Source organism: Chaetomium strumarium (assembly GCF_033439665.1).
Source record: "Chaetomium strumarium strain CBS 333.67 chromosome Unknown B0T15scaffold_7, whole genome shotgun sequence".
Taxonomy (NCBI): Eukaryota; Fungi; Ascomycota; class Sordariomycetes; order Sordariales; family Chaetomiaceae; genus Chaetomium; species Chaetomium strumarium.
Window position 1 is genome coordinate 91,530 of NW_026944435.1, and position 13,888 is coordinate 105,417.

The 13,888-nt window shown below is 56.4% G+C and overlaps 3 protein-coding genes across 3 annotated transcripts; all 3 read left to right on the top strand.

Moving 5' to 3' along the window:
* Positions 1–89: 89 nt before the first annotated feature.
* B0T15DRAFT_286937 (uncharacterized protein) lies at positions 90–4,033 on the top strand. Its single transcript, XM_062863654.1, has 4 exons — positions 90–531; positions 585–1,074; positions 1,130–1,415; positions 1,471–4,033. Exons 1-4 carry the CDS (start codon positions 485–487, stop codon positions 3,624–3,626), a joined length of 2,979 nt encoding a protein of 992 aa, XP_062717714.1. The 5' UTR covers positions 90–484; the 3' UTR covers positions 3,627–4,033.
* A 624-nt stretch (positions 4,034–4,657) lies between these two features.
* B0T15DRAFT_286947 (uncharacterized protein) lies at positions 4,658–7,522 on the top strand. The gene is made up of 3 exons (XM_062863655.1): positions 4,658–6,025; positions 6,088–6,238; positions 6,296–7,522. The coding sequence occupies exons 1-3, from the start codon at positions 4,964–4,966 to the stop codon at positions 7,447–7,449; spliced, it is 2,367 nt and encodes a 788-aa protein (XP_062717715.1). The 5' UTR covers positions 4,658–4,963; the 3' UTR covers positions 7,450–7,522.
* A 4,740-nt stretch (positions 7,523–12,262) lies between these two features.
* On the top strand, positions 12,263–12,964 carry B0T15DRAFT_496416 (uncharacterized protein; the record flags this gene model as incomplete). The annotated part of the gene is made up of 1 exon (XM_062867177.1): positions 12,263–12,964. One exon carries the CDS (start codon positions 12,263–12,265, stop codon positions 12,962–12,964), a length of 702 nt encoding a protein of 233 aa, XP_062717716.1.
* Between the last annotated feature and the right edge of the window lie 924 nt (positions 12,965–13,888).

Below are 13,888 nucleotides of genomic sequence, written 5' to 3' on the forward strand. Positions count from 1 at the left end.
CGTCAGAAACATCCTGATTCTGATGGTAATCATAAGCTAACCATAACTTACGTAAGTACTTTACATTTACGTCAGCAACAACGGCCATCCCTAGTGTGTGCTCGTCCGCCAAGATGGTACAGTATGAATAATGAACTTAGACACCGTGATGGATCCAGTTTCAAAACTTCAACCCAACCGTGCACGTGCGGCAACGGACTCCATTTTTTCACAGCAAGGAACGCGACAGGAAGTATTTCACCCTGCCACCAACATTCGACGGGGCGGACGTTGATAACACGACAGCCCTTGAGAGCTTCGCCAACTCCAATCTCCACCGGAAGCATCGACTCCGCCGCGATCTGGAAGTTGCAACCTGAGGCCGCGGCCTTTCTCTTTTCGCGTCACTTTCCCGCAATTGCGCAGTACTCGATGGTCGCAATCACATCACTTAACTGAGCCTTTTCCCGGGTGCGGACCGCGTCATCGCGGACTGCATTGCAAAATGGCTGCATCGTTGACCATCACGGAAGCGCAGGCCGAGCTCATCAGGTAGGCAGCAATGAAACCATTCTCGGGGGCTTCGCTGACCACTGGGACTTCAGCTCCTTGTCACAGGACGATATCCCCGCGAAGCTCCGATGCGCCATCTGTAGCAAGCTCGCGATCAACGCCTTCCGCTTGCCGTGCTGCGAGCAGGCGATCTGCGAGAACTGCCAATCGACCCTACCCGCCTCCTGTCCGGTTTGCGAACATTCACCGCTGTCGGCCGACGACTGCAAGCCGCACAAAGCGCTGCGCACGACCATCAAGGTGTTTCTGCGGACCGAAGAGAAGAAGCGAGAGTCGAACAGGCCGAAAGACACCGCTACTCCCATCACACCCGTGGATCCCAGTCCCGTCTCGGCCGCCGCACCGGCGTTGCCGGAACCAGCACCGCAGGGAGAAGGAACCGAAGCCATCGAAGAACAAAAGCCATCCGCAGCCGAGCCGGTTCTTGAAACCACCCCCGCCCCTACGCAATACCAAGAAGGCAAGGAAGCAATCCCTGCGCAGGAAGAGGCTGGGACTGCGGAAAAGGCTGTGGATAATGCTGTATGACGGCCCAGTTCACTTCCTCTAAGACATTCCCTTGCTGACAATAAGATAGGAGCAGGCACCCGCCGATGGAGCAGGAGGCGAACCAGAGGCAGATCCCTCGACTAACTTGATCCCAGCAGAACAAGCTTCGGAGGTTGTTGAGGCTGGCAACGCCGAGGAAGCAGAGCAAGGAGATGAGAATGGCGACGGCCCTCAAGGGAACCCCGATGGCTCCGGCGGAGCTGTTACTGATGGCGTGGGCGGGACCTTTCCGATGCCTGGGTTTGCCCCTGGACTCGATCAGATGCAGATGATGATGGCCATGCAAAACGGGTTTGGCAATTTTCCGATGATGGGTGAGTCCCCAGGTTTCTTTCTGTTTCCAAGAGACTCATGGCTAACGTATGCCAGGCATGCCAGGCATGAACATGGACCCGATGACGATCCAGATGTACATGAGCGGGGGCTTTCAAGGCATGGGCATGAACGGCATGAACATGAATATGGGGATGGGAGGCTACGGGGGCGAAGCCGATAACTGGAACGGACAGCAATCATGGAATGTCGGCCAAGATAATTACAATCATCCAAGCGCTTCTGGCATGGGCAATGGTGATTTTGGCTCGTTTAACTCTGGCTTCCAGACAGGATTCAATCAAGGTAATTATGGCCACCAGAACCAGTTCAATGACTATCGCCGGAATCAGTACGGGTTCCGCGGTAGGGGTCGAGGCCGTGGTTACGGATACGGATTTGGCCGCGGAGGCTACCAGCACGGGTACGGCGCAGGCGGCAACTGGAATGACCAACAAGCGAACCACGGCCAGGCGTATCCAAACGGGCAGAGCGACTACAACGGCAGTGCTGATGGGAACAATGCGGATGCCAGCGTCGACGAATTCGGGCGTTCACTCCGCAATGACGCCGGGCAGGAAGGGAGTGGCAAGCAAGGTGGCGAGGTTGAAGGAAGCGGTGCTGCCCCGGGAACTGCGAATCAGGGCCCAAGTGAGGGCGATGGCGCCGCAGACGGTGCTCCTCCGCGCCCGAACCCGGACGTGCCCATCAACGCGCCCAAGGGGCCGAAGGCGATGGTGCGCGGACTGCCCAATACGAGCTACAAACTCCTCCAAGCTAGAGGCTGGGTTGATGATGACAAGCCGTCGACGCCGACCAGCGCCACGGGGCAGGAATTTGACCGCGCCGGGTCGCGGAGTAGTTCTGTGCATGTCTCGCAGCACGGCCGACACCCCAGTGAGCGTTACCGAGATAGGAGCAGGGAGCGCGATTACAGCGATCGGGACCGCCACCGCGACCCTGAGCGAGACCGCACGAGAGACCGGGAGCGGTCGTCGAGCAGGAGCAGGAGTCGCAGCCGCAGCCGCAGTCGTAGCCATGAGCGCAGGGATCACCGGCGCAGCAGTAGGCGGCACCGGTCGTACTCGCCCGAGTACGAGGAACGAGAAAGCGAAGACGACCGCCGCGGCCACAGGTCTTCTCACCGCAGGAAGCACTCAACATATGGCGCGGACGAGCGCGAATCGAAGTCCCGCCGGGACGAGCAGCAGCAGGACGGTCGGTCGCGGTCTGCATCCCCTGTTGGCGACGAGTCTCAGCGGCGGTCGAGCCACCGAAGCAGCCGGCGGGAGCGCGAGTCGGAGAAGCGCCGGGACCGAGACAGGGAGAAGGACCGCGACGATCACCGGCGCAAATCGCACCGGTCTCACCGCGAGCGGGATAAAGATCGAGACCGCGAAAGGTCGCGGGACAGGGAGCGGGACCGCCACAGGGACCGCGATCGTGATCGTGTCCGTGACAGGGATCGTGACAGGGACCGGGACCGGGAGCGAGACAAGGACCGCAAGGAACGGCGGGATCGCGACCGCGACCGCGATAGAGATCGTGACAGAGACCGTGACCGGGACCGGGACCGCGACAGAGACAGAGACAGGGAGAGCCGGCGAGACCGTGACAAAGACCGTCACCACCGAAGCAACAAGACAACAACCGCCGGCTCCGCTGCCCATGAACGCGCCTCTTCCGCCACCGACAACGCGGACAACGACAACAACCTCAACAATGCCAACAATGCCAACAATACTAACGGCCACGACAATGACAACGAGATCAAACCCCCAGCCGCCCCGCGCACCTCCGCAAGCGGTGCCCGCAGCCTCGGCCTCGAAATCAAGGGTGCCGCCTCAGCGTCAGCAGCCGACAGCCGCCGTTCCTCGCTCGCCACACCCACAGCCAGCACCCCGGCCCACAACAATACCGCGACCTCGAGCAACACAGCCGACCCGCACGCGGCGGAACGTGCAGCACGCGACAGGGAGCGCCTGCTCCGCGAGACAAGACGCATGGCGAGTCTGACTGGGCTGGCTGCTGCTGCTGCTGCTGCTGCAGGGTCCAAGCGAAGCCGGGATGTTGGAGGGGGCGACGACGAGGCGGGGGCCAGGAAGTCCAGTCGACGCAGGGTTTCGAGGCGTGGTGCGGATGATGATCGTGAGGGGGAGGAGGAGAGGATGAGGAGGTTGGAAGAGGAGCGGGAGAAGGCTCGGTATGAATGAGACCACTTGGTAAGATCTGGATGCGGTGGGTTTTGGTAAACAAAAGAGGGTGGAGGGGAGGTTCAGCGCAGGATTGACAGCGGGGAAAGGTTTAGATTTGGCATGAGCAAAGAAAGAGGAACGCGTTGATCATCGAAGCTCGCATTGCGCTGCATGTAATCTGTCTATGTACAAGTTCAAGTTTGCCTTGTGGGGGGTTGTGCTTATGTAGAGTCTCGTCTGATTAGACAAAGGGCTGGTATGTTGAGTCCGCTGGGATGAACTTGCCTCGGGTAACCGAGGTAGGTAGGTGCCTACGTACGATAGCTTGTCCACTCCGCTTTTAATTCGAGATGTTGTTCTCTATTGCTAAGCAGTTGGGAGTCGTCAACCGGACCAGAACACCCATATTTATGGAACTGTGGGCTGTATCTTGCCATTGATACTTGGGTAGCATGATCACTCAGTCGAAAGCTTCAATGAAGTGGTGCCCAATGCACTATGATCTGGGGCGACACCGCGGAAGCTTTCTTCCGGGGAGACCGGGGTCATGGGAGCCAAATATACCCGGGTTTCGCGCCGAGTCGGTCAATGATAATAAGGCCACGATAGGGTGAGGTATATATAGAAGGACCATGTCCCCCATCGTCAACGGCCCTCGCCCATGTGTTTTTCGTAACCGACTACAGCCTAAGGAAACAGGATCTAGTCGGGTAGCGTTTTGATACCTAAGGTACCTTATCATAAGATCATCTCCATGGACGGCGTGTTCCTGGAGGCCGTATTTTCCATCTTCTTTTCTTGGCTGGGCTTTATTTAGTTCTTTCTATACGATTAAACCAGCACTTGAGAAAAGCGGGAAGGGCCATGGAGGACTGTGATGAAGTCGCATACCTGATATTCAGGGTCAAGGGTACCCCTGCATTACACAGTACGCTACACATGCCGAGACGGGTGATATTCCTGCGAGCGGACCGTCCGCGCATGGCCTGGAACGAGGATGGGGAAGGCGGGGTTAAGTCGACCGATCACCACTGCGAGAGCTCGATGGGATGTCATCATTGGCCCTGTTGCGGCAGCTGATACAAGGAATGTGGTGAGATATGCTGCACAGTGCAGGTACATCTACATTACATACTGCCCCGCATCCCGAGAACATGAACATGGGGGTTACACGTCCGCCCGCTAACACCAGGACGGGCACCTCACCTCTTACCGCCTCCAGGCCTACTCTGTTTGTCTTAGCACTTTTACTACCAACCTGCAACCCCTCGACAGAGAAGCTTTCCGGGCCATTTCCCGTCTTGCATACCGCAGTTTAACATTTCACTCCGCTCGTTCCATGTAGTCCGGCGACGATGCGACCACTCTCTGGCGATGACGCGCACAGGCGTCCCTGCACCTCCGATCCCGACGGTCCCTCGACCTTCAGACTTCCAGCCGCTCCGCAAATGAGCTATTGTTTCGCTGACGAGTCCTCTATCGGCTCGTCTTCCCAACCTCCACCGGTAGCCCTCCACCGCCCGAAGGAACACCGCACAGTCCCGCCTCCCGAGAACGCCGAGCCGCCCAAAGCCCGGGGACGATCGCAGTACAACCTTGAGAGAGACAAAGAGCCCGCCGGTCGACCGTCGAGCTCCAAGGGGCCCGTCGAGGCTCTCAGACATGACGAATACGACTCGTCACGGCCCATCTCACCGTTCCACAGACCAACAGACACTCCCAACCTTTCTCGGCCTCTCACGCCTGTCCTCCTGGGAGCATCCGGTGCCGCGTCGGTCCTGAGCAGCGTCTCCTCAAGGCGCAACTCGCTTTGCCTATCCGAAGACCTCGGCAGCCGCCCGCCAAGCATGAGAGACAGCGGCGATGTCGCGGTGGAGTCCGAAGAGGAGGAGGAGGCGGCGGAGGAGGAGGAATACCAAGGCGGTGGCGACCCCGGCGTGGGCGGCTCGTCCATGGCGGACAGCGGCAGCGCCCCGCAGCTGGTCATGCCCAGCATCAAGATGCCCAGCCGCCGACCGTTTACCGACGAGGGCAAGCGCATGGGCCGTCTGAAAGTGCTGGTCGCCGGCGACAGCGGGGTGGGCAAGACCTCGCTGATCAAGGCCATCGTGCAGTCGTGCGAGCATATCGTGCATGTGGACCCCATCACGCCGTCGGCGCTGCCGTCCTCGTCTGTCACGAGGTCCATACCGAGTGTGATGGGAGCTCCTGTCAGAAAGCAGAGGGGACGCCGGCGGCAGCAGTCGGCCAGCACGAGCCAGATCACCGAGATTTATGCGAGCACGAAGCCGTACCCCGACTGGTGGTCCGAGGTGGACGATTTCCGGCTGCTGAGGCGTAGGAAGAGCCTGGGCGATGCCGTGCTGGATCGCAACATTTGCTTTGTCGATACCCCGGGATACGGCAGCGGATCATCGGTGTGTTTCCCTCACTCCCTCGTGCGAGACCAGGGTGTGAGGACCCGGCTGACCCTCTCTAGTCGATGGATACGATAACGCCCGTGGCGCAGTACATAGAAGCCCACCTGCAGCGGATGAACACCGGTCTCCTCAGCGATGGAGACCTTCTCAACTTGCTAGGTGGAGAGGGTGGTGTCCAGGTTGACGCCGTCTTTTACCTGGTTTCGAACCGTATGAGATGCGCTGCCGCTGAGTTCGGAGGAGTTGGTGCTGACTAGTATGGACCAGGTCTGCGGCTCGTCGATATTGAGTATCTACGGCAGCTTTCACACCTTACGAACATCATCATCCTGCTCGCCCAGGCCGACTTGATGTCGGCCGAGCAGGTAGCCGCCAGCAAGGAGCAGATGTACAGTCAGCTCAAGGAGGCCAATATTCGGCCCTTCTCCTTCTCCATGCCCTCGCCCAACTCCGTCGTGTCTTCCGACCCCGAGAAACAGGGCATCTATGCGATATCCAGCGCCACCGGCTCGGACCACGACACCATGGACGCAAGCCTGCTGATGTCACCAGACTACGTCCAACCCCTCATCCCCACCGAACTGGCCACCCTCGTCGAGCAAGTCTTCAGCAGCACCGGCGTGTCCTGGCTCCGCCACTCGGTCGCGCGCAAGTACGTGCAGTGGCGCAAAGCCGAAAACCTCCCTCCCGCCAGACCATCCTCTTTACTCCGTAACCAAACCCTCCCGCCCAACCTCAACATCAGCCCATCCTCATCCTCCCCGCTATCCCCGCCGTCGCCTTCACGCTCCTATACAGACCAAGTCCTCGCCACCCCGATGGGCACCACATCATCGAGCTATGCGCTCGCCCGCCTGGCCGATCACACGCAGCGGGAGGAGCGCCTGGCACAGGTGCGGCTCGCGAACTGGGCCGCCGACCTCCAGAAGAGCCTGGCGCGCGAGAGGGAGCAGTATGCCGCACTCGCGAGGGGCGAGCGCGCCATGTGGTTGGCTGAGCGGATCAGCGAGTGTGTGAGGGACGGGAGTCTCGTTGTCGCGGATCAGCTTCGTACGACTCGAGGGCAGGGTAGGGGGGTGAATAAATCCAGTCTGGACTTTGCGGAAGCTGCGGCTGGGGAATTTGTCCCTTCTTCGAGCTCTCTGGGAGTACCGCGTGACGGGAGGGCCGGACAGAGGAAACGGGAGAAGTTCCAGAGTCAGAACCAGCATCAATACCGGCGTCACAGGCAGGATCCGCTCGGTCTGCTGGAGGTCGCGGACGAGTTGCGGCACAAGGGCCTGATTGCGCTGGAGGTGCTGGGGAGTCTGGGCGTGCTGGGCGGGCTGGCGCTGTGGGTGACCAGACATCATATCCATCTGCAGGCTTACGGGTGGATGGTGGGCGAGTGGGAGCGGCTTTGGTATGGTGCTAGGTACTAATCATGGGATCTGATGGTTTGGCATCGGGAACGGATGGAAGGAGAGAGACACAGGCCTGGGTTTCATTATGCAATCTCCTAATGTATCTTTCACTTCTAAGGTTGTGGTTGTGCTTTTTGCATGCATTGTACATATCACGGGATGGTTCAGTGCCACATAGGGTTTCTAGGTCTCTCTATGTCATGCAAGGGGGGCGACGCCGGGCAGAGATGGGCGTGATACATACCGAGCGGTAAGTAGGACGGCGCAAATGCATAGGTATCCTTGAGTTCCAGCTGGTTTTGATCATGCAACTGTGTGGGAATCACCTGGTGTGCCACAAGTGACTCCAATACCCTGCACATCGATGAGGACGTCATTGGGGGGGGGGGGGGGGGGCGGGGGGGGGCAGAGATCGTAGCGGCATCATGTTTAAATTGGGTAAGTGGTAGCTCTTGGTGATACTGATGCGAGGTAATTCGAGGCGTTAGGAAGGTACACAAAGAATCTCAACCCGATCCAGGAATGTATATTCCTACCTGAAAAGTCACATCGGGCTTCGTTAGCTGCTTACCTGTAAGCGAGGCGGAGAGTACCTTGTTTCTGGCTGGATGTAGCCACAGCTTCAGTCTCGAGAACACCACTGATACTTCGTATCCTCCGAGCTAGAGTCTGTCGGTCACAATCGAACCATCTCATGTCGTGGTAGAGGCGGATCGCGGACATATATTCCAAACGCGCACGGCAGAAGCTTGAGTGGACGTTGTAAGATGCGTGTTCTGTTTCTGAATATCGTCCTCGCTGAGGTCATGAGGACAGTGGCATAGTGCAGAAACAGGAAACAGCTTGTGATGTTTGATTTACGTACTTGAGTTAAATAATACCTTGGTCAACCAAGCAACCGCTTATCGGAGAGCCGTATGAATGTCGAGCGTCTGTTAGCATCTTCGTGTCCCAGTTCATTCAGTGTGGTCTGTTAAATGTCGCCCCAATGAGATTGGCCACAATATGCTTCCCAGGGATTTCGGTCACAGCCTCACAGGGAACGCTCCACGTTTGCTGCTTGATCGTCAAGAGGGTAGGCAGTATGCCCGACATATCGAGATGATTGATACGAGAACTCTGTTGTCCACAACCATGGTTGATGTAAGGTTGGCTAGGATATCTACTATATATACCTATGTACTGTACTCCGACAGTCTCGACTACATTTAGTTGTTCATAGTATCCACAACCTATATTGCTTGTATACTATACCGTACATCCGATATCATGAAAGGGTGAGATAGCAGAGGACACTACCAGGTAGGGACATATACTCGCTCATATAACCAATCCAGGTGGCCCACCTCTTCTTGGATTGAACTTCTTATACCACGATCCCACTCTATAACGCCTTCGTGAGTTCTGGAATATGAGTTGAGAATGTAAGATTCAGTTCGCTTGCGTCGATACCAATGAGGTGCTACGACGTCGATGTGACCCTTTTTATGCTTCTGCCACGAAGAGATCGCGTGAACAACAACCATCGACGATTCAAATGGCACGGCGGCCTTCCAAAACACCACATACCCTCAGACCCTCAAAGAGACCCAATTACCTCGTTGCACTTATGAATGCACTGGCGCAGGAGAAACGGCGCGCGGCAGCAGAAACCTCACCCGCAACCAGTTTCACAGTGAGTTTTATTCTGACTCTGTTCATTAACATAGGCACCTCGCTTTCGAGTTCCCGGCACCCCTTCCCCTCTAAACCAATACCAGCTCATCAGTGCTACCCGATACTAAGCGCTTGCATGTTGGCATACGGTTCTTGCTCGCCTGTCACAGGATTGCATTCCAAAGTTCGAGTCCTGTCTAACTCCGCCGTGTGGCTGGCAATGTGAGGGTCTGGAGGATATCGGTCGGCCACGAGAAACCGCCGGCCCGGGACATCTCGATGGTACAAGATTCGTTCGAAGCTTATTTGATATTCAAACCAAGAGTTCCTGTCCGCTGACCTGCGGTAGCGGCAAAAAGTAGGTGTGGGGGTTCCTAGCACGCCCCGAAATATTCCGCTGCGCGATATACATTGTTCCAACAGTTTCTTCACCGACCTCTTCAATTGATTCTCGTCCTTCGTTTCTCCCCGAGTATTCCACTGCATCGATATTCTCGAAGTGTGCAAATGAGGACTCATGACGCTCCTGCATGATGCATCGCATTATAGCCTAGGACGAACCTCTTTGATCGATACACTCTTCGAGATGTCCCGTCAAAATCTTCGGATAAACTGTCTGTAGCGCCTCTGACGTCAAACGCGTGTGACAGAACCGTATATCGCGAAAATCGGCAGGAGACGGATGACTGAGCCACGGAGCACCACGGCCCGGCGGCCTGTGGGGGAGAGCGAGAATCCGAGGCAGCCCGATGCATGGACCATTCGGAGATGTGGGTACTGGCCCTGGGTACGTAGCACTTATTAAAGTTCAATTGTCGCCGAGCCGACACGGAGATATTTCTGATTGGCCCGAGTGCGATGCCGTTCGTAATCCGCAGGATTCCATGGCGTCGAATGTGTCCGCGTTACGGATAGGTATTGAGCATGGTTTTCATGATGGGCGCTGGCGCGTCCTTTTTCCGGGAAGCATTTCGAACAAGAATTCCGAGTTCGGCATCGCTGGGTGACGGTTCAAAACCAAGGAACGGGTGCTACATGATGTTAACGTTGCCCTGAGCGTCTCACTGGCCATGCGGTCAGCTACGCACCGCAGACGCCATCTGCGGTTCCGACAGAATGTTTGTGGCTGAGCTGCGCCGTGAGTCCGCGTACATCCACGTGTGAGAGAGCTCAGATGCAGCTCTGTCGGGACAGGAGAGCGCATTCCGGCCCGCCGTGTCTTCCAATCCCACCGCTGCGGTGCCCATCACCTCATCAGCCCTACGAGCGGACCCGGCGAATCAGACGAGGCCGGTAGCGAACCAATGCGATCCGCAATTCCAATTCTCGCTTCGCACAGGCAGTGCAAACGCCGTTTTCAACTCGGTGTTACGGTCCCAGCCGACGCTGCCCTGCAGATGCTCATTTCCTCTTCGCATGTTGATGACTGTATCGGCAAGGGGGCGGTACAGTTGTTCTCTGCAGATGTTCCATGCATTACAACGTCGGGGATTGCAATCGGAAATCGACCTCGAGCCTTCCGGTTTGGCGTTCGTGGCGGAGATTTGCGATTTGTAGCATCGGCGACGCCTGCTGTTGCGAACACAGTATGTACCCGGCGTATCAAACGAGTGCATTGCCTCAGTGTCGGAGGTGGGGGTGTCGTGGACTCGTGGCCCTCGTACAGCTCGGGTTGTTTGGACTGAACGGAGGTTGCCAAGTCAAGCCAATGAATCATTTTGAACACTCACCGATTGATGAGATCAAAACAAAAAGGCGCGCATGCATTGTCGAGGTAGAATGATCCATGCCGCAAAGATATTGAGGCTCCGTGCCGCTTAATGGAATTAGAAATCCATACAAACTAGGGTTATGATGATCGCTTGCAAGGGCGCGAGTGCGTTAACTATGCCTTCAATGGAAATTTGTATGAATGAATGGGCATGGGTGCAGCAAAAATGTGTTAATAAGGCGGTTGATTAGGTAAACCTAGAACTTTAGTAAAAGTCCTGAGCGAAACCGCCAGAAGATGCTGCGAGTCCTCCCTGCCAAATGCGGGGTGTGCTCGGCGTTGCTGATTAACAAGCAGCCTACTTCGTAGGCATCAAGGTTCTGGCGCTAGCCGAGTCCGACCAGATGACAGATACGTATGTCGGACACATTTCGCTCATACACTACGCTGGTGAGTCGAAATTCAATTCATCCTGACGCCGCGTTATCAATGTGGGCCGGGGTTAAGGGCTGAGGTGGTGTTAAGCAAGGTGTTAAGCTGGGACATAACTCCGTCCCACGATGAGGACAACCGCCGTTGGCCGAAACAGGGTATCGTCGACAACACACCAAATTGTTAATGGTGAGACGTATTGAGTTTGCTTGGAGCCTGAGAGGGCTCGCAGAAACGGCCCGCAGGGGAAATCAAATGTGGCCGTGTGTGCGTCGGAGACAGCAAATTCGTCCATGCCGCTTCACCGCCGCCGCGTCCCAGTCTCGACTGTTGTACGCTGCGGGAAGGGGCGGCGCAAGGCGTGGCCGAGGGCCGCGTTTCTCTAACGTTAACTAACCCGCAAGGGTAATTAATAACTGAGAGTTGTTGTGTACGACTGCGGAGGTAACGTGGGCGAATGGGCGGGCCGAGGTGGAGATCGGACTCGGGTTTTGTCAGCTGCTGCGGATGATACAACCAGCCAAGCTCTGGTGACCAGCGGTGTCTTGGAAGGCCGAACACCAACAAACGGTCAAGCTTACAAAAGGACTCGGGGCCGCCCTTTCCCCAGACACAAGGCATCCTCCAGGCCTACACTCCAGCTTGACTTTGAGGACTTGATTGTTTACCCAAGCCGTTACCTATTGTCTGTTTGCAAAAGGGTCTTCATTTGCCGACCCACCAGCACAAGAGCCCAGCTTCACATGGTTGTTGCGCTGTCCTCGATACCGCTTTTCAGTCACACCCCGCCAAGTCTAAACCCACACCCTAGACCCGCAAACTGGGGCATCCTGTCATCGGTTTTCGCGCCCTTGAGTCACCAGGAAAAAAGCCAAAGGACTTTTGAACGCCTCGTGCCGAACTTTACTCACAATGTCTTCTCCTCTTCCCATCCCATCCACAAGGAAACAACAATCACCGAGGCCATTGGGCGCTTCACCGGCAACCATTACAGCTCTCCCATCGCCTTTCAGACCCAGAGCCAATAAGAAGATGTCGATCGCCCAAACCTACTTTCTCGCCCACAAGGCCCGGGCCAAGCTCTCCTATGAGGCTGCCCGTCCCGATCACAACCTCCGCCTGCTTGTCGGGCACGCCAATCTCCTCGACTCGTTGATGTTGGAGCTCGCCGACGCCGAGAGGGAACAAGAGTCGTGGTTCAATCAGTCCGTCCGGGGTGCTTCCCAATACACTGAAGAGAAGCACATCCAATGGGCCGACACGATCGTTGAGGAGCCGGAGCACGACTGGCAAGTCGAGGATGCCGAGTTGGATTCGGACTCGGACTCCGACTCGGACAGTGACTTGAGCGACGATGAAGACATTGAAATGGCCGATGCCGTCTCCCTGAGGAGAATACCTTCCAACACGATGTTGCCTCACAAGGTGGATTACGACTACCACGAAGAGGAGGATGATTACGACATGGACGACGAGGAGGACTACGCCAAGCTGGCTCTGCAGCGCAGCCCATCACACTCTACCTCGCCATCATCACCGCCAGAACTCGACGACGACTCAGACTCGACAGAAGACGAGTCAATGCCGCCGTCACCGCCCACGGCACTCATCACGGAGTTCGAGGCACCGCAGAAGGGGAGCGGCACAACAACAACAACAGCGACAGATCCCATAGAAAGCCAGTACTACCTCCCGCCACAAGGGGGTCTCATCTCCGCGATATCAGTCTACTGAGCGGCTTGTCTTCGGCCTTCTCTGTCTTGTGTTAGTTCCTCTTTCTGCATGAGCCGGCGTTTTCAGATGATACCAAATGGGCGGGAGCGAAAACAAAAAGTCTTCGGTTTTTCTTTTTTCATTGACAGAGTTCAGGCGCTATGACGCGCCAATCTTACACCACTCAGTACCACAATTGGGCGATGATACGGGATACTGGAATGGGAAATGGGCGGGGTATTGGATTCTGAAGGGTTGTATACACACACACACACACACACACACACACACAGTGAGCTCTTTTCGTCGGACGGACGCTGGACTTCATCTTTCTTTTTTTTCCATCATCACGCTTCTTCCGCTCCCTGCCACACCAAAGCTGTGCAAGGTAGAGTGGGAAAGCAGTGACGTCTCGGATAGCATTGCAATCACAATGAGATCTATGAGTATCAAGAATCTTACACCATCGAAATGATCGCATGTATGACGCACTTCGGAGATAACACTCCGATTGACACCGATCCAGTTCCATCTCGCCCGTCGTCGTCTGTGACGTTGTCTACGAATGCTCCGAAACCGTCAACGTCAGTCGCCGATGATCGGGCAAGTCGCCAATGAGATCGGTTCCGAGCAGACGGTATGATTCACAAGATTTAGCGGAAGCTACACCCACGCCACGGGCGTCGGCTTAGACGACTCGGTCTGGGGTGGTGGAGCCGCGTGTCAGGAATTTTTGCCCTTTTCTGTGATGAAAGACCCCGTTTGTACCTGACCGGCTACAATTTCCTTCCGTCGGGGCAACGGGGTCGGAGCAGCGGAGAACTGTCCCTGCCGGCTGCCTAGTGAAAAGAAGAGCAAGTGAAAGAAAACCACGAGGGTTCTTCTCGAGCGCGCGAGTTGCGCGTAAATTTGCTCGCTGTTAATACTGTTGTATCGCTTTCGCTT

What these genes read in the sequence shown, in the direction of transcription:
- B0T15DRAFT_286947 (XM_062863655.1), top strand. Translation starts at nt 4,964, where the DNA reads ATGCGACCACTCTCTGGCGATGACGCGCACAGGCGTCCCTGCACCTCC. An exon ending in GATACGGCAGCGGATCATCG is followed by an intron (nt 6,026 to 6,087) that starts GTGTGTTTCCCT and finishes GACCCTCTCTAG; the next exon opens with TCGATGGATACGATAACGCC. An exon ending in CTTTTACCTGGTTTCGAACC is followed by an intron (nt 6,239 to 6,295) that starts GTATGAGATGCG and finishes AGTATGGACCAG; the next exon opens with GTCTGCGGCTCGTCGATATT.
- B0T15DRAFT_286937 (XM_062863654.1), top strand. Translation starts at nt 485, where the DNA reads ATGGCTGCATCGTTGACCATCACGGAAGCGCAGGCCGAGCTCATCAG. An exon ending in GCGCAGGCCGAGCTCATCAG is followed by an intron (nt 532 to 584) that starts GTAGGCAGCAAT and finishes CTGGGACTTCAG; the next exon opens with CTCCTTGTCACAGGACGATA. An exon ending in AAAAGGCTGTGGATAATGCT is followed by an intron (nt 1,075 to 1,129) that starts GTATGACGGCCC and finishes ACAATAAGATAG; the next exon opens with GAGCAGGCACCCGCCGATGG.